At 35.1% G+C, this 16,900-nt stretch overlaps 1 protein-coding gene across 2 annotated transcripts in view; it reads left to right on the forward strand.

Annotated features, from left to right (window-relative positions):
• The window catches only part of Dym (dymeclin), a 354,439-nt gene that overhangs the window by 237,828 nt on the left and 99,711 nt on the right, over positions 1 to 16,900 (forward strand). For both annotated transcript variants that reach the window (XM_076836810.2, XM_076836811.2), the window contains exon 14: positions 7,159 to 7,261. In XM_076836810.2, the coding sequence (XP_076692925.1) occupies positions 7,159 to 7,261 (103 nt within the window). The remainder of the gene's footprint in view (positions 1 to 7,158; positions 7,262 to 16,900) is intronic.

The raw sequence follows: 16,900 nt of genomic DNA on the forward strand, positions 1-16,900 counted from the left end.
TTTTGCTCAACTTTGTAGTTTTAGATAATTTAAAACATATAGCTGTAGATTATTTTAAATTGCTATACAGTATTTCATGGTGTGAATACCCCAGTTTATTTACCCATTCCCCATTATTATTTTAGTTGTTTTCATCATTTACCCAGTTTGTAATGCATATTCTTGTACTTATAGAAAAATTCATCTTTTTCTAATTTTAAAAAAGTATTCTGGCAAATACATCCCAACTGAGTGAATACTAAGTACACTTTAAGATCAGCTTCACTTATAAACATATTTACCTTTTTATATACAAATATCATATGTCTTTATTACTTTGACTAGCCTAAGCTGGTCTAAGTACTTGGAATGCAGAGCTTTAAGCAAAAGTTACTTTTGTCACAGCAATTTGCAAGTCATTTCTTATATAAATTTGGTCATTTGCCTTAAAAATGCTAAATGAAAGCCAAAATTAGACTATTAAACACACACACACACACACCAAAAAAAAAAAAACAAACAAACTTTGAAAGCACTAGCTGTAGGAACGCGAGGGAAAGCCTATCAAAGTGTATGAGAATAATATCTTAAGAGCCAGTGTGAATTCTGTTTCTCATTCCTGGTAGAGAATTGGAAGTGACCTCAAATGATCTATTCTTAGACAATTTTTTAAAAGATTACTGTGAGCAATACCACAGCTTCTTGGGGTATACGGCTGCAACATTTGATGCCTTTAATAGCCACACTTTCCATCATGCTCAACTGAAATACCTTATGTTTGAATTGAAGCTCATTTCCTTGTTTGGTCTCCTACCAACAAGAAAAACAGATTGTTAGTATTCTCTTGCAAAATAAATAAGTAAACACACTGGTCTTTCTTTTCCAAAGAAAAGGAATGAGCTTCAAGTATTGTTGGGGTTTTCTGTTTTGTTTTGTTTTTGCTCTGATTTCTAGGATTTACTCAATTTTCCTTTGGATGATGGAATTTACCATAGATTGCTTCTGTTCTCTGAAGGTACACTAATAGGATGCACACATGCATGCAGAGCTTGTGGGGAGAGGGAATATTCCAGGTTTGGTGAACTCATAAGGTCTCTCCTTAGTTCTTTCTAAACTCAAAAAAAAAAAAAAAACCACCACTTTGTTTTCTTTGTCCTTTTCCCTTTCTGTTGGGCATCCAATTTATTGCTGTGAGTCTTTTTTTCTATTTTCTTTTTATTTTTTGATTATCAGGGATCAAATCCAGGGGCACTTAACCACTGAGCCACATCCCCAGCCATTTTTTGTATTTTGTTTAGAGACAGGTCTCACTAAGTTGCTAAGGCTGGCTTTGAACTCGTGATCCTCCTGCCTCAGCCTCCCGAGCTTCTAAACGTGAGCTTCTGGGCCCAGCTTCCTCTGAATCTTGCCATGTCCTGTGCTAGAATGGACTACCAATCTTTAGTCTCAAAATACTCCTGAAGTTCCATTTATATCAGAAAATGTACTACAACCAATTGAATCATCTTACTGATTTCTTTCTTTATGCATTTCCTTGTGAACCTGCTTTACTCATAATTCCAATGTATTATTACCTTTTTCTTTGCATCATCTGCAAAATAATTTGCATATTTTAATATATGTGCCCTGAATTAAATTCAGTATTACATAATTACTTTCTTACTCAGCAGCTTTACTTCAAGGAATTTATCCTATATGTAGTCTCGGCTATGCTAAAAGTCATGTGCAGGGTATTGATCGCAGTACTGCAGATAATGCAAAACACTGGAAACAATTGCAGTGACCAGGCTACAGGAAGCATAGTTCTTCCGAATGCTTAAATATCATATAACTGACAATCAGTAAGTATGTATTGAATGAATGGAGGGAAAAGTTCAAAATACAAAATAATGCATATTTTGTGGAATAAAAAATATGGATGTATACACACAGTATGCATTTATACATGGATTGGTACATTGAACATTTCTAGAATCGTGTAAAATAAACTTCTGATATTAGTTACTAATGGATCATGTGAAGAATGGTAAGAGGAAAGTCTGATGTTTACTTTTCAGCTTAAAATGGAAAAACAAAATAAAATCTCAAATGCAGGAGATCCAGAAAAATAAAATGAAAAAAAATGATGCACCCTCATAGATTGAATTTTTTCTCCTGCTTCTTTGTGTAGCGCCTCTACTCCAAGTTCATTCTCACTGCCCCCTACCTATGCCTCTGGGCTTTGCCTGTATTCAGAAATGTCTCCTCTCCTCTCCTGCACGAATGATTCTTTCTTCCTTTCAAAATTATGTAAGACCGGGGCTGGGGATGTGGCTCAAGCGGTAACGTGCTCGCCTGGCATGCGTGGGGCGCTGGGTTCAATCCTCAGCACCACATAAAATAAAATAAAGATGTTGTGTCTGCCGAAAACTGAAAAATAAATATTAAAAAATTCTCTCTCTCTCTCTCTCTCTCTGTCTCTCTTTTTTCTCTCTCTCTCTCTTAAAAAAAAAGTATGTAAGACCTAAACCCTACACTGTACTATTCCGTTTCATAGAAATCGCTCTTTTAGATATATGCTTGGCATGCGCTTAGTATCATTTCATAACTATTCATTAATTAATCTCCTATAATTATTTTTTTCTTCCCACTATATTTCTATAGAAACTTAGAGAATATCCATTCCCTCTGTTATATTTGCTAACCTAGTGTAACTAATGAATGTTTAAGGATTTTTTAAAATTTGTTCTAATTGTTATACATGACAGTAAAATGTACCTTGACATATCATACATAAATAGAGTATAATTTCTCATTCTTCTGGTCATACATGATGTAGAATCACACTGGTCAGGTGGTCATTTACGTACATAGGGTAATAATGTCTGACTCTTTCTACTGTCCTTCCTAACCCTGTACCCCTTCACTCCCTTCGCCTAATTCAAAGTAATGCTATTCTTCCCTAGCCCCCCATCCCCACCTTATTGAGAATTAGTATCCACATATCAGAGAAAACATTCAGCCTTTGGTTTGGGGGTTTAGCTTATTTTGCTTAACCTGATATTCTCCAGCTCCATCTGTCAACTGGCCGGGTTGACGAGATGAGCTGGGTTTAAAGGAGCCGGATGCAGCAATAACTAAGAAAACAGAAAAGAAACCATGCAACACACAAAAATGAGTTTCTAAGGTTGAGGGAAGGCCTGCTCAGTGACTCCAAGGATCAGCTCCATGCTGGGCAGTACTGGAAAAAGCAAGAGAGATTGATCACACCCAGAGCACACACATTCCTACTTATTGGGGAAAAGACATTTGATAGAAGATTCCACCCAAATAAGGCAAGGGATAGGATTTCCAAGGATAGAGTCTTGCTTGATGGTGTCTTGTGGTCAGCAGATTGATTAACATCTTGGCAAGTCACACCCATCTCAGGTGCTGTGTGGGATCACAGGCAGAGTGAGAGGAAAGGCACACTTGAGTTGCATAACCCATTCAGCGCGCAACGCTAGACCAGTCCCCTCCTATGCTCAGATGTGCATATCTCACACATACACAGCCCATAGATGGCTCATAACATCCATCCACTTACTGTCAAATGCCATAATTTAATTCTTCTTTAAGGCTGAGTAATATCTCATTGTGTATATGTACTATATTTTCTTTGTCCATTCATCTGTTTAAGGACACCTAGGTTGGTCCCATAGTTTAGCTCTTGTGAGTTGAGCTGCTGTAAATAAGTATTTATGTGGCTGCATCACTGTAGTATGCTGTTTTTAAGTATTTTGGGTATAGACCGAGGAGAGAGATAGCTGGGTCAAATGGTGGTTCCATTCCTAGTTTTCCAAGAAATCTCCAAACTGCTTTCCAGATTGGCTGCACCAGTTTGCAGTCCCATCAGCAATGTATGAGTGTACCTTTTCCCCCACATCCTCCCCAATACTTATTATTGCTTGTTTGCTTAATAATTGCCATTCTAAGTGGAGTGAGATGTAATCTTAGTTTTGATTTGCATTTCTCTAATTGCTAGAGATGTTGAACATTTTTTATATATGTTGATGTATTATATTTCTTCTGTGAAGTGTCTATTCAGTTCCTTAGCCCATTTATTGATTGGGTTACTTGTTTTTTGTTGTTGGTGGTGGTGGTGGTGGTGGTGGTGGGTTTTGGTGTTTTTTGAATTCTTTATATATCCTGGAGATTAATGGTCTATCTGAGGTACATGTGGGAAAGATTTTCTCCCATTCTGTAGGCTTTCTCTTCATTTTATTGATTTTTGCCTTTGCTGAAGAAAGTTTATTGATTTATTGATTCTTGATTTTACTTCTTGCCCTTTAAGAGTCTCATTAAGAAAGTCAAATCCTAATCTGACGTGATGAAGATTTGGGCCTACTTTTTCTCAGGGGTCTCTATTCTAGTGCCAAAGTCTTTGATCCACTTTGAATTGAGTTTCGTGTATGGTGAGAGAGAGAGGTTTAATATTATTTTGTTACATATGGATTTCCAACCAGCACCCTTTGTTGAATTGGTTATCTTATCTCCAGTGAATGTTTTTGGCACCTTTGTCTTGTATTAGATACTGTATTTATGTGGGTTTGTCTCTGTGTCCTCTATCCTGTAGTATTAGTCTATGCATCTGTTTTGGTGCCAATACCATGCTATTTTTGTTACTGTTGTTCTTAGTGTAGTTTAAGGTCTGGTATTGTGGTGCCTCCTGCTTCACTCTTCTTGCTAAGGATTGCTTTGGCTATTCTGGATCTCTTATTTTTCTAAATGAATTTCATGATTGCTTTTTCTAGTTCTATGGAGATTGTCATTGGGATTTTAATAGGAATTGCATTGAATCTCTATAGCGCTTTCAGTAGTATGGACATTTTGACAATATTAATTCTGCCTATCCAGGACCGTGGGAGGTCTTTGAGTTTCTTTCTTTGGTGTTCTGTGGTTTTCATTGTAGAGATTTTTTACCTCTTTTGTTAGATTGATTCCCAAGTTTTTTTTTTTTTTTTTTTTGGGGGGGGGGGGGTTAGGTTTTTGTGAATGGGATAGTCTTCCTAATTTATTTTTCAGTAGATTCATCACTGATGTGTAGGAGAGCATTTGATGATGTTAGTTAAAACTTGGAATGGAGTTGTAGCTCTGTAGTAAAGAACTTGCCTAGCGTACATATGAGTCACTGGGTTTAACCCGCAGCACCAGTTTAAAAAAAAAAAAAAAAAAAAAAAAACCTTAATCTTTAGGGGTCTTGTCTTCACTGAATATCCTGTTTAAATCATCTGAAATCATTACTTACTTTCTTAAATTAATATTTGAGTCAATAGTCTTTTTAAAAGAGCATCACTAAGAAATACTATAGTAGTGTTTTGATCATTTAAAAAATATATACTACATATAATCATATCTCAAATTTACGTGGAAACTACATGATGTCAAGATTGTCTCCATTTTTATGCTGCCATATAACCCAAAGAGAATTTCTTTCTTTACTAGATATAGTAGATTGAATATTAGGATCATATAAATATAATGTATATTTAAGGATCCAATATTTAGGATTATTAAGTATTCTTGGTGAACTGGCTTTCATCATTATAAAATTTTCCTCTTTATCATTACTATTAGTATTATGATCTTTAATCCTATATGTCTGTAATCAATATGGCCACTCTAATATTCTTATTAATGTTTGTATGATTTATTTATTTATTTGGGTGCTGAAGATTCAACTCAGGGGCACTTGGCCACTGAGCCATATCCCCAGCCCTATTTTGTATTTTATTTAGAAATAGAATCTCACTGAGTTGCTCCTCGCCATTGCTGAGACTGGCTTGGAACTCATGATTCTCCTATCTCAGCCTCACAAGCTGCTGGGATTACAAGCATGTACCATGGTGCTCAGCTGTATGGTTTTTTATATCATTTAACTGTTAACTTATCTGGGTCTTTAAATTTACAGTATGTTTCTTTTAAACAGCAAGTAGTTGGGTCTTGCAATTTTATCCAATCTGAAAATCTCTGGCATTGAACTGCAGTGTTTAGTTCATTTACATTTAATATAAATCAACTTTATTTTTTGAAGATTATTCACTAGCTTTATTAGGCTACAATAATCTGTACAATAGTCCTGATCCTAAAGCATGGCCTTTCTAAAAATTCAACTGAATGTCCATGTTCAAGGAGTTTTATCCACTGGCTGGTTGGAGCACAATAGCCCTCAGTATTTTATGACCTCCAAAATATATGTTCATTATACAGTTTCTGGGTAGCTCATCACCACATCTTGTAATATCTTGCTATGCTCAGGTATAGCTTAGTACTTACTCAGGTACTTAAGAAGACATCTGGATTTCTGGAACCCTTTTCTTGAAATTCTCTTTTCTCTAGTATCCTGCCTTGTGGATTCCAGCTGCCACAGCAGCCCTAAATTCATATCTCAGTCTTCTCAGCTCAGTCCTGCTGTGTACTGTTTGGGTCCCACCTTTCTGGTCCATAGTCTGGAATATTCCTATATGTAGAAACTCACTATTATGGGGCTCATGTGTATTTCTCTTTTAGGGATTATAATCCTGCATTTCAGATGTAGTAGAATATCTGAAAACACTTGTTTCGTGCAATTTTTTCTAGATTTTAGTTGTTTACAGCAGGAGAGTTAGTCAAGCTCTAGTTAATCCATTATAGCCAGAAGTAAATAATTCTTTTTGAGAAACAAGAACCTAAAACTAAAATACAGAAACATTGACTTTATATTACACCATAGAATAATACTGTAATACAACACTTATTTTTAAGATAAGAAAATTAAGTTACATAAGCTCAAGTGACCTATAGTAGGTTACAATATGAATTAGTCATACAGTTAGCCCATCTCCCAGGTTTTCTCAATCTTTGTCCACTGTACTCCACACTATAGTAATCTTTTAAAATTTTCTTCTAGTTTTGAAACATAATTTTAAACTATCAAACTTATTTTATTCTTCAGAACTCTTATAATTTAAACATCTTCTTCACCATCTTGTTATATAATAATATTATTAATCCTGCTAATATAGGCATGATAAAAGTTATTTACAAGCAGATTTCAGAATAATTGATATGCTATAGAACTATGTAACTCCATATTAGACCTGAAAAAGGTTACATTTAGTTCTCTTTATATAATGGATTTTCCTCTGTGTGTTTGTGTGTGTATGTATTTTTTTTTTCCAGTTTGTTTTCTTTGCTGTCTAAAAAACATAACAAAGTTCTGGAACAAGCCACACAGTCCTTGAGAGGTTCACTGAGTTCCGATGATGTTCCTCTGCCAGATTATGTAAGTAGTTGCCTTATTTCATCAATAAAATATTCCTCTTATTGTTAAATTTATTAATAACACTATCTCTCTCATGCTCTTAGAAATCTCTGATATGCAAATAAAGAAATGAGGTCTCAAAACAATGGAAAATTTTTAAATTAATATCAAGAGGTTGAAGAAAATCAACCCTGAATCAGTAGTTGTTAATTATTAGGAATCCTACTGAGTCAGGAAATGTACTCAAACTAATTACAAAAAAAAAAAAAAAAAAAGAAGGTATTTTATAGGAAGAGTACAAAGGTTTCTCTCTGAACTTGGGTGGCAGGGAGTATTGGGGCCATAAATACACCTGGATTTCACTAAGAACTAGAACCTAAAATTGAAAATCCATGGATTCAGAAATGTCCTGTTACTGAGGGCCATTTAGTTTCTGATCTCTGATCTGCTTTGCTTCGGCTTTGTTGTTCTGGGGACCAGCTGGTTTACTCTGCTTGCTCACTTGAACATATGATCAAAGCCCAACCTTCCTCCTTCTTCACACCAACACGTAACATGTCCTTGAGAGTATAGTGCCTTTAGCTAACTGATCAGAGTCTTGAAGCACCAATTCTCAGTGCCTATGGGATTTGACATGTCAGTCATGGTCAGAGGTGACAGTAATAATGTGTTGTGTGTTCCATCCACTTTAAAGATGAAGAACTCATTACCACCTGACCTTGAAGGATGCCGATGGAATACAACAAAAGCAGCCCTGGGGTGAGCCTTGTACCATAATGGGATGGAGAGTGCTGCATTGAATCCCATTAGGGCAGTGCTGCTATCTGTGATGTTCCTCAGGTCTGGAAACATGGCTTAGATGAAGACACTAAAAATTATCTTGCCAGAAGTTCATTAAATTCTAATAGAGACATCCCTGAATCTCAGACAACAACTTAGTGGGTTGATACATAGAAACTTTATTGGAAACTTTAAACAATTGTGTTTAAAGTGGCAGTGCCACCAGATAGCTGAAGAGTGGTTTTGCTTATTTCCTGTGGTTTGTTTCATTTCTGAATAGTTGTGCTGATATGAGACTGTGGGAACAGCAATCAGACCGGATATCAGTTGTTGATAAACATACATAGCTATGTGTAGCCACAACCTGACTGGCACTCTTTTTCATCTTTGTGTGTGTGTACGCGCACATGCAAGTGTAAACACACATGCGCACACACTGTATTATGATATGATGTCATCCCATTTAAGTATTAAGTTTGTAATTTCAAAAAGTTTTTTAAAAATTAGCCTAACAATTCACTTAATTCTATACTTACCTTGACTTGTGATAAGAAAAAATATCTCCCTCTGATAGCTCCTTGGAAACCCCAGATTTGAGCAGGGTGGCATTGTGGAATTATGTTTATATTAAGAACTTGAGGGAGCTGAGGCTGTAGCTCAGTGGCAGAGTACTTGCCTAGCATGTATGAATCACTGGGTTCTATCCTTAGAACCACATAAAAAATAAACATAGAATAAAGGCATGCTGTCCATCTACAACTATAAGAAAAAAAAATTTAAAAACTTGAATTTGGTTCATCCGTATGTTTTGTTATTTTTATGCTATTATTGTTTGCTTCACTCAGTATTCCTTTTCATTTTCCCCACAAAATGTATTGGATTTATATAGTCCTGAAGTGTTCTTTAATCAGAGATCCATCAAATTGATTTCTTTAAAGGAAATATGTCATATTTAATGATATTTTCTGGTTATGAAGTTTATGTGCAATGATAGAGGATAGTTTGAAACCAGAGATTTTAATTTTACTATTGAATTCTACAGTTTTTAAGTCACAGTTTATTCTTTCATGAAATTTTCACAAAGTAAAAATGAATTTCTTAACGCATCTGCTTCCCAGGAATAGTGGGAAAGTTTTGTTTGGAATCTGTCACTAACAGTTCTTATTTTAACATTCATATATATGAGACTTTGCAAATCACAACATTTTCCAAATAGGTTTATGAACTTGAGTTTTAGTGCCTTAATTAAAGAGGATGGTTAGCAGCAATTCAGTGGTAGTGATAACTGTGAATCAGTCACTCCTTCTGCCACCAATCTGAAAGTTGATTAATGAAAACAATAGTTACCTTAAAAAATGAGCACTGCCAAATCACTCTTTCATGATAAATCAATATTTTTTTGGTAATTTCTGTTGCTCAAAACACTGTTTATGAAGTGATTTATAAATTTGAAATCATTCTCATAGTCATTCTCTTTTAAATTAGTCATTAACTGGGAAATGAATATGTTCCTCCTTTGATTGATTGATTGTAATTGTAGATGGACAGAATGTCTTTATTTTATTTGTTTATTTTCATGTGGTGCTGAGGATCAAACCCAGTGCTTCATGCATGCTAGGCAAGTGCTCTATCACTGAGCCACAGCCACAGCCCCTGTTCCTCTTTTTATTATTCCCCAGAATTTTTACTTGGTAAGTATCTTTACCAACAGCCACATAAAATTCTGTGTGTCATGGACTACTGCTTTAGACTACTTGTTTATAAAAGATGGAAAAAGAAAATCATACAGTCTTAATGCAGCAGTGGATTCCCAGATGTATGCTCACTGTACCAAGATTGAATAAATATATTAGCAAAGTGTTTGAATAAGTGCTTAAAAATAAGGATATGTTTTTCTTCTCACTGTAGTACATAGAGTACTTTCAGTCTACCTAGAGGTTTCTGAGTTTATTAAGAAAATTTTATGCTCACTATACTGTATAATTCACAAGTCAATTGAGTAAAAACATAGAAAGCAAATTACAAGTTACCAAAACATTAGTATTAGTAGTTTAGTACAACCATGTTTGTCTGAGCGTCTCTCAACTAAATATTAGATAATGAGGAAGCTGTCCTGGCTGCTTTGGGAATAGAAGCGGGGTCAGGAAATCCTATGCCATTCCTCTACAGGGAGCAAGAAGACCCACTGCAGATAGTGCCTCTACATGGGCAGACAAAGCGACAGTTTGGCTGTGCTTTACTATCTCAAATTTAGTGACCAAAAGAATAGAATTGTTACAGGAAACTCTTTTGATAGTTTCTTAAAATCAGAATGTCCCTTTCAGACAACTTTGGTCCCTTATAACAGAACCTGAATATAGAAAATGAAACAAAGATATGACAAATGACTTTTTAAACTATAAATGTGGCTTTTAAATTGTTAATACTGTCACAGTGTCATATAGGCTTTGTTTCCCTAGTGTCTAACAATCGCTTAACAACTATTTGGGAAGAGAAGAATCTAATTTTTATTCTAGGAAGAGTCACAGAAATGAAATTATGTTTCCCTTTTGCTCACTGGAGAGCTTTGGAGTCTTTCTTTAGAACTGACCTCTCATGAATTTCAAAGAGTAATGCAGTGGTTAAGCGCTTGCCTTGCACGTGTGAGGTACTGGGTTCAATCCTCAGTACTACATAAAAATAAATACATAAAAAAGATATTGTGTCCATTTACAACTAAAAAAATTAACTAAAAAAAAAAAAAAAAAGTAATTCAAAGGCACAAGGCAAAAAAGGCCCTCACCAAGATAAGACAGGAACCAGAATTAGAAAAACCAACGAAGTATAAACAGTAGCTGAGGGTCTATCCTTCACTTGCTAAGTAAATGTAATGTTGCCAACATATGCAGACCCATTCCAGGGGTTCTCCAAGTCTCATGTTGGATTTGTCCAGAGGCTACATGACATGTGATAGTCATTGTTCTGACAGGTAACAATGTGTTTGTGTATTCTTGTGCTTTAAATTTTTTTTATTTTCAGTTTCTACTATGATAAATACCAATACATATAATCCACATGACAACAGATTTTTTTAATTTTATTTATTCTAATTTGTTATATATGACAGCAAAATGCAATTCAACTCTATTACACATATAGAGCACAATTTTTCGTGTCTCTGTTTACACAAAGTAGAGTCACACTTTTCAAATAATTACTTTGTTACTGGCTTTTTTTGTATCTTTATACGTACCTAGGGTAATAATGTCCATCTCATTCCACCGACTTTCCTACCCCTATGTGTACCCCTTCTCCCTCCCCTTTGCCCTATCTAAAGTTTGTCTATTCCTTCCATGCTTCCCCGCCATTCCCATTATAGATCAGCATTCTTATATCAGAGAAAACATTCGGCATTTGGTTTTGGGGGATTGGCTTACTTCACTTAGCATAATACTCTCCAACTCCATCCATTTACCTGTAGATGCCATGATTTTATTCTCTTAATGCTGAGTAATAGTCCATTGTGTAAATATACCACAGTTTGTTTATTCATTCATCTACTGAAGGATATCTAAGTTGGTTTCACAATTTAGCTATTGTGAATTGTGCTGCTATAAACATTGATGTGGCTGTGTCCCTGTAGTATGCTGTTTTTAAGTTCTTTGGGTATAAACCAAGGAGTGGGATAGCTGGATCAAATGGTGGTTCCATGCCCAGTTTTCCAAGAATTCTCCTTACTGCTTTCCATATTGGGTACACCAATATGCAGTCCCACTAGCAATGTATGAGTGTGCCTTTTCCCCCACATCCTCACCAACACTTATTGTTGTTTGTATTCTTACCAGCTGCCATTCTGACTGGCTTGAAATAAAAATCTTAGTTTTTGATTTGCATTTCTCTAATTGTTAGATATGTTGAGCATTTTTTTCAAATATTTGTTGATTGATTGTATATCATCTTCTGAGATATGTCTGTTCATTTTCTTGTCCATTTATAGATTGGGTTATTTGGGTTCTTCTTGGTGTTAAGATTTTTGAGTTTTTTATATAACCTTGAGATTAATGCTCTATCTGATGTGTGTGTGGTAAAAATTTGCTCCCATTCTGTAGGTTCTCTGTTCACCTCGCTGACTCTTTCTTTTGCTGAGAAGAAGCTTTTTAGTTTGAACCCATCCCATTTGTTGATGGAGATTTGGGCCTACTTTTTCTTCTGTTAGGTGCAGGGTCTCTGGTTTAACTCCTAGGTCCTTGATCACTTTGAGTTTTGTGCATGGTGAGAAATAGGGGTTTAGTTTCATAACTGCTTTTTCTATTTCTATGAGGAATGTCATTGGGATTTTGATTGGAATTGCATTAAATCTGTATGGTGTAGAGATTTTCATACCCTAGGCTGAGAAAATAGACTACATTACTGAGTGATGGGGGTGAAGCCCTGCTCAGCATATGTGCACACTCTGGGAGGTATCCTCGATTGTAAAAGTCTTGGACCTCAGTCATATCTGTGTAACATACAATTAAAGTTCTTTGACTATCTTCAAGTCATAGATTAGTTTCTAACGTATAGTAGACATGGGTAATTTCTATGCTAAATAACTAAATTTCCCCATTAATTGTCACATGATCTGTATATCAAAAATCTATGCTTTCATATTCAAGAGGTAGTTATGGTATTTTTTCCTTTCAGTTCAATATAAATAGAGCCAGTTCAATTTCTTAATCTAATTTGAATAGTTTGTTTATATCATAACTTACTAAAGAATAAGTGTATTTGAAATTTATTTTTATTTTGTGTACATGATTGCATATTATTTTATATGGAATCCTAGGATACTGCTAACCCTGGTATATGTCATTTGTCTTACCTTTTGCATTGATAGCTCTTATTAATCATATTTTACATTTTGTTATAAGTTTTATATCTGCTTTTAGACATTTTGTTTTTTCATAAATGTGTTAAGGGATTTAATTTGTGATCTATCACACATATGACAAGAAAATTTATTAAGATTTTTCTACCTTTCCCCCACTTTCATTTTAAGTCATTCTGTTTTTTAGATTTCTTATTAATGTTTACTCTTTAACTCAAGACTGGGATAGAGAATTTAATATTCATATAACATGGGAACAATTATTTTTTATATACTGACATAACCAAATATTGAAATTCTAACATTTGTCAGTTCATTTTAAGATGTTGTCACTTTTCAAATAATTACTTGTTACTGGCTTTTTTCAAACAATTACTTGTTACTGACTTTACATACAGTTATTAAAATGATAGTGATGTTCATCAGAATATTGCTAAAACTTCTGTTTGGGAATTACTTCAGCATGGTAAAAGTGAAGAAGGTATAGTATCTACACATAGGGAATCTAAAAGACTACTTAGAACAAAGGTACAACTAAAATACAATTCAACATGTGATAAATTTTGTTAAAGATATATAACAAAATTGTTATATCACAGGTGCTCAAGAACCGTTTATCACCCCTCATGTCAGTTTGGGTTGGGGCCATAGATCTAAATGTAAGAGCTAACACAACAAACTTTTAAAAGAAAATATAAGTAAATTTTAGATTAAGCAAAAACTTATTAGATGATACCAAAGACAAAAAAAAAGGATAGATAAGTTAGATTTCATTAAAATTTAAAACTTTGGCATTTCAAAGAACACAATTAAGAAAGTAAAAAGACAGCCCACAGAAGGGAGAAAATATTTGCAAAGCATGTGGATAAAGAGCTAATATCCAGGAGTTGAGGGAGATCTGGCTGCAACATCTGTCACCCCATTGATTGCTTCAGCTGATCTGGCTGGCTAGGCAGATGTCCCTTACTCCGTCACTGCTTCATATGCATCCCTCCTGAAGCTTCGGTCTCAGTCAAAGAGGACAACCTTCCTTGATTGAGGAGAACCATTCTTCAGTCAAGGGTATAGCTGTACTCCTCTGCCTAGAACCTCCAAACAAGCCCTCAAGGAACAAATATCCAGAATATGTGGAGAACTCTTATAACTCAAAGAGTAAAAATATGTGGGGCTGGGGTTGTGGCTCAGTGGCAGAGCACTTGCCTGGCATATATGAGACACTGAGTTCTATCCTCAGCACCACATATAAATAAATAAAAAATAAAGATACATCAACGACTAAAAAATATTTTTTTAAAAAAGAGTAAAACTATGAATAGCCCAATTGAAAAATAGACAAATAGTTAGTACTGTAGAAAATGCCTGTAATTCCAGCAACTCAGGAAGCCAAGGCAGGAGGATTGAAACATCAGAGTCAGCTTGAGCAACTTAATGAGACCTTGTCTCAAAATAATTAAATAAAAAGATCTGGAGATGTAGCTCTGTGTTAGAGCATCCTTGTGTTCAATCTCCAGTATTGAAAAAACAAAAGAGCAAATATTATATTTTATAACCTTATCCTGTAGTTTGTGAGGTATGTGGTCTTGGTCTTGGGTTGTTTTGCCTCTCTGGGCCTTAGTTACCTTATCTGTAAAATAGGAGTAACAGTAGAATTGACCACCCAGGGTAGTTGAGGATTAAATGAGTGTATCCGGGTAGGATCCTTGGTACATAGCAAGCACCTAAGACCAACACTTACTCTGATGTGCTGTACTGCCCAAATGTGGAGAGACATTCTGGGACAGCAGGTGTTAGTTCAGAGGATGGGGCTATTTCTAAGCCCTTTAGTGACAGGAAGAGGCCCCTGCAGGAGTGGGAGGTATAAGACATCAGATGCAGAGGTAGAGTTAAAATTCACTGTCCACAGGTGAGCAGCGAGATCAGGATAGCCTTCTAATCTGTGTGAGGACAACTCAGTAGTTACTTGGCACCAGAGATTGGTCCCCCCACTTCCTTGACCTTGGAATTACCAAGTCTTAGTGTGTCCTGGAGCTCCAAAATAAGCTAAATCAGAGTGACCACCATAAACAAAGGGACAGGTTATGTTGGCAGGCTTCCATTCAATTAGCCATCTTTCCTAATGTTCCAGGCACTCAGCTTTGGGTGAGGCTTTGGGTGAGGCAGAGGCTGGCTAAATGCTCACCAGTATCCATTTTCTCTCCTATTACACAGCAAAGCAACATCTTTCACCTCCATTGTGTCTAGAAAGGGGCAATAAGATTAGGGGAAGTCAGAGCAGTGTAGGAAGAAGTGACGTCACCACTGTACCATCTTCCACACTTATCTTCCCTCATCTGCTAGCCAAATGCAGACATACAGTAGGAGATTCCAATGATGGCATTGCCTGGATCCCTGAATCATTTCATGGAAGACCATCTGAGCACCTTGTTGGACAATGATGAAAGTAAACAATAAGGCTTTTATTGCATTTTTTTAGGGAGAAAGGGTCTGAATAGTTTTTTTTTTTCCAAAGAAGATATTAAAAATAACCAATAAGGACATGAAAAAATGCTAAACATCATTAATCATAGGGAAATGCAAATCAAAACCAAATGAGATACTAGGATAGCTAGAATCAAGAAGGCAGCTAATAACAAGTGTTGGCAATGATATGATGGAGAAATCAGAATTCTCATATTCTGCTCATGGGAATGCATGTAAAATAGGTACAGTCACATTGGGAAACAGTTTGCAGCCTCTGAAAAGATTAAACATAGAATTACCATAACCCAGCAATTCTGTTCCTGAATTTAAATACAAATGAATTGAAAACATATGTCCACCCCAAAATGTGAATGTTCATAGAACCATTATTTATAATTACCAAAAATGGAAACAACCAAAATGTCCATCAACTTATAAATGGATAAATAAAATGTAATGGTATCCAACAATAAAAAGGAATGAAATACTGATAGGTTCTTCAGCATAGATGAAACTCAAAAAGACATTATGCTAAGAAAGAGAAACTAGTAACAAGACCCCTATTTTACAGTCCCATTTGTACAAAGTGTTCAGAATAGGCAAATGTTAGAGTGACAGAAGGTAGATGTATAGGGCTTGGGGGTGTAGGCAGAGTGAGATGTGACTGCCAAAAGAGGCAATTTTTATTTTGGAGGGATTTGGAAATGGTTTAAGATTTTGGTGATGATTACACAACTCTGAAAATACTAAAAAGTTTTGAACCATGCTCTTTCAATTGGTGAGATATATGATTGTGAATTATATCTCTATGGAGCCATTTTTTTAAGTAGTATTTAGAGGACTAGAATAGAGGAACCAATTGGTGGATTAATAGGAGATTGATATCAGTTTGACTGCAATTTTGGCACAAAAGTGATTGTAGGAAAATAAATTTTACACTTTGAAAAAATATGTTCAAGGGGGCAAAATTTGTTTCTTGAGTAGTGTCTTCACTTTAAAAGTGCTAGTCAATTAGATATTCAGTTACACAAGAGTGTATTTCTTGGCCTTGTTTAGTAGCAAAAACTGGAAAGAAGCAAAATATTCATCAGTAAGTGACTACTTAATGTATGAATTCATCCAATACAGTATTCTGCAGCTGGTTTTTAAAGTCAATTCAATTCATATAGGTTTATGTGAAAGGTATCCATATATAAATCTGGTTAAAAATACTTTATAAGTTACACATATATGTGCATGCTTGAAAATATGTGTTAAAATTTGTAGGAATAATGTACAAGAAGCTATAAAGCAATGGTTAGCTCTGGAGAGTCAGACTGAAGGAAGGAGAAAAGATAACTTACTTTTTATTTTTTGTAAACTATTCTATATAATATATACTTCTATGTACAAAATTATACTGCATACTAGATTTTACATACAAACATACATGTGTAAAATGTATAAGATTATATCATGATATATAAGAGTTGACTACAGATGCCAAAAGCTTAAATACAAGAAAATTGAATCTTTTTTTTTTAGAAAATTGAATCTTAACAATAGAGATTTAACCCAGAAAAGCATGTTGCTTT

This window comes from Callospermophilus lateralis, chromosome 17 (genome assembly GCF_048772815.1).
Source record: "Callospermophilus lateralis isolate mCalLat2 chromosome 17, mCalLat2.hap1, whole genome shotgun sequence".
Taxonomy (NCBI): Eukaryota; Metazoa; Chordata; class Mammalia; order Rodentia; family Sciuridae; genus Callospermophilus; species Callospermophilus lateralis.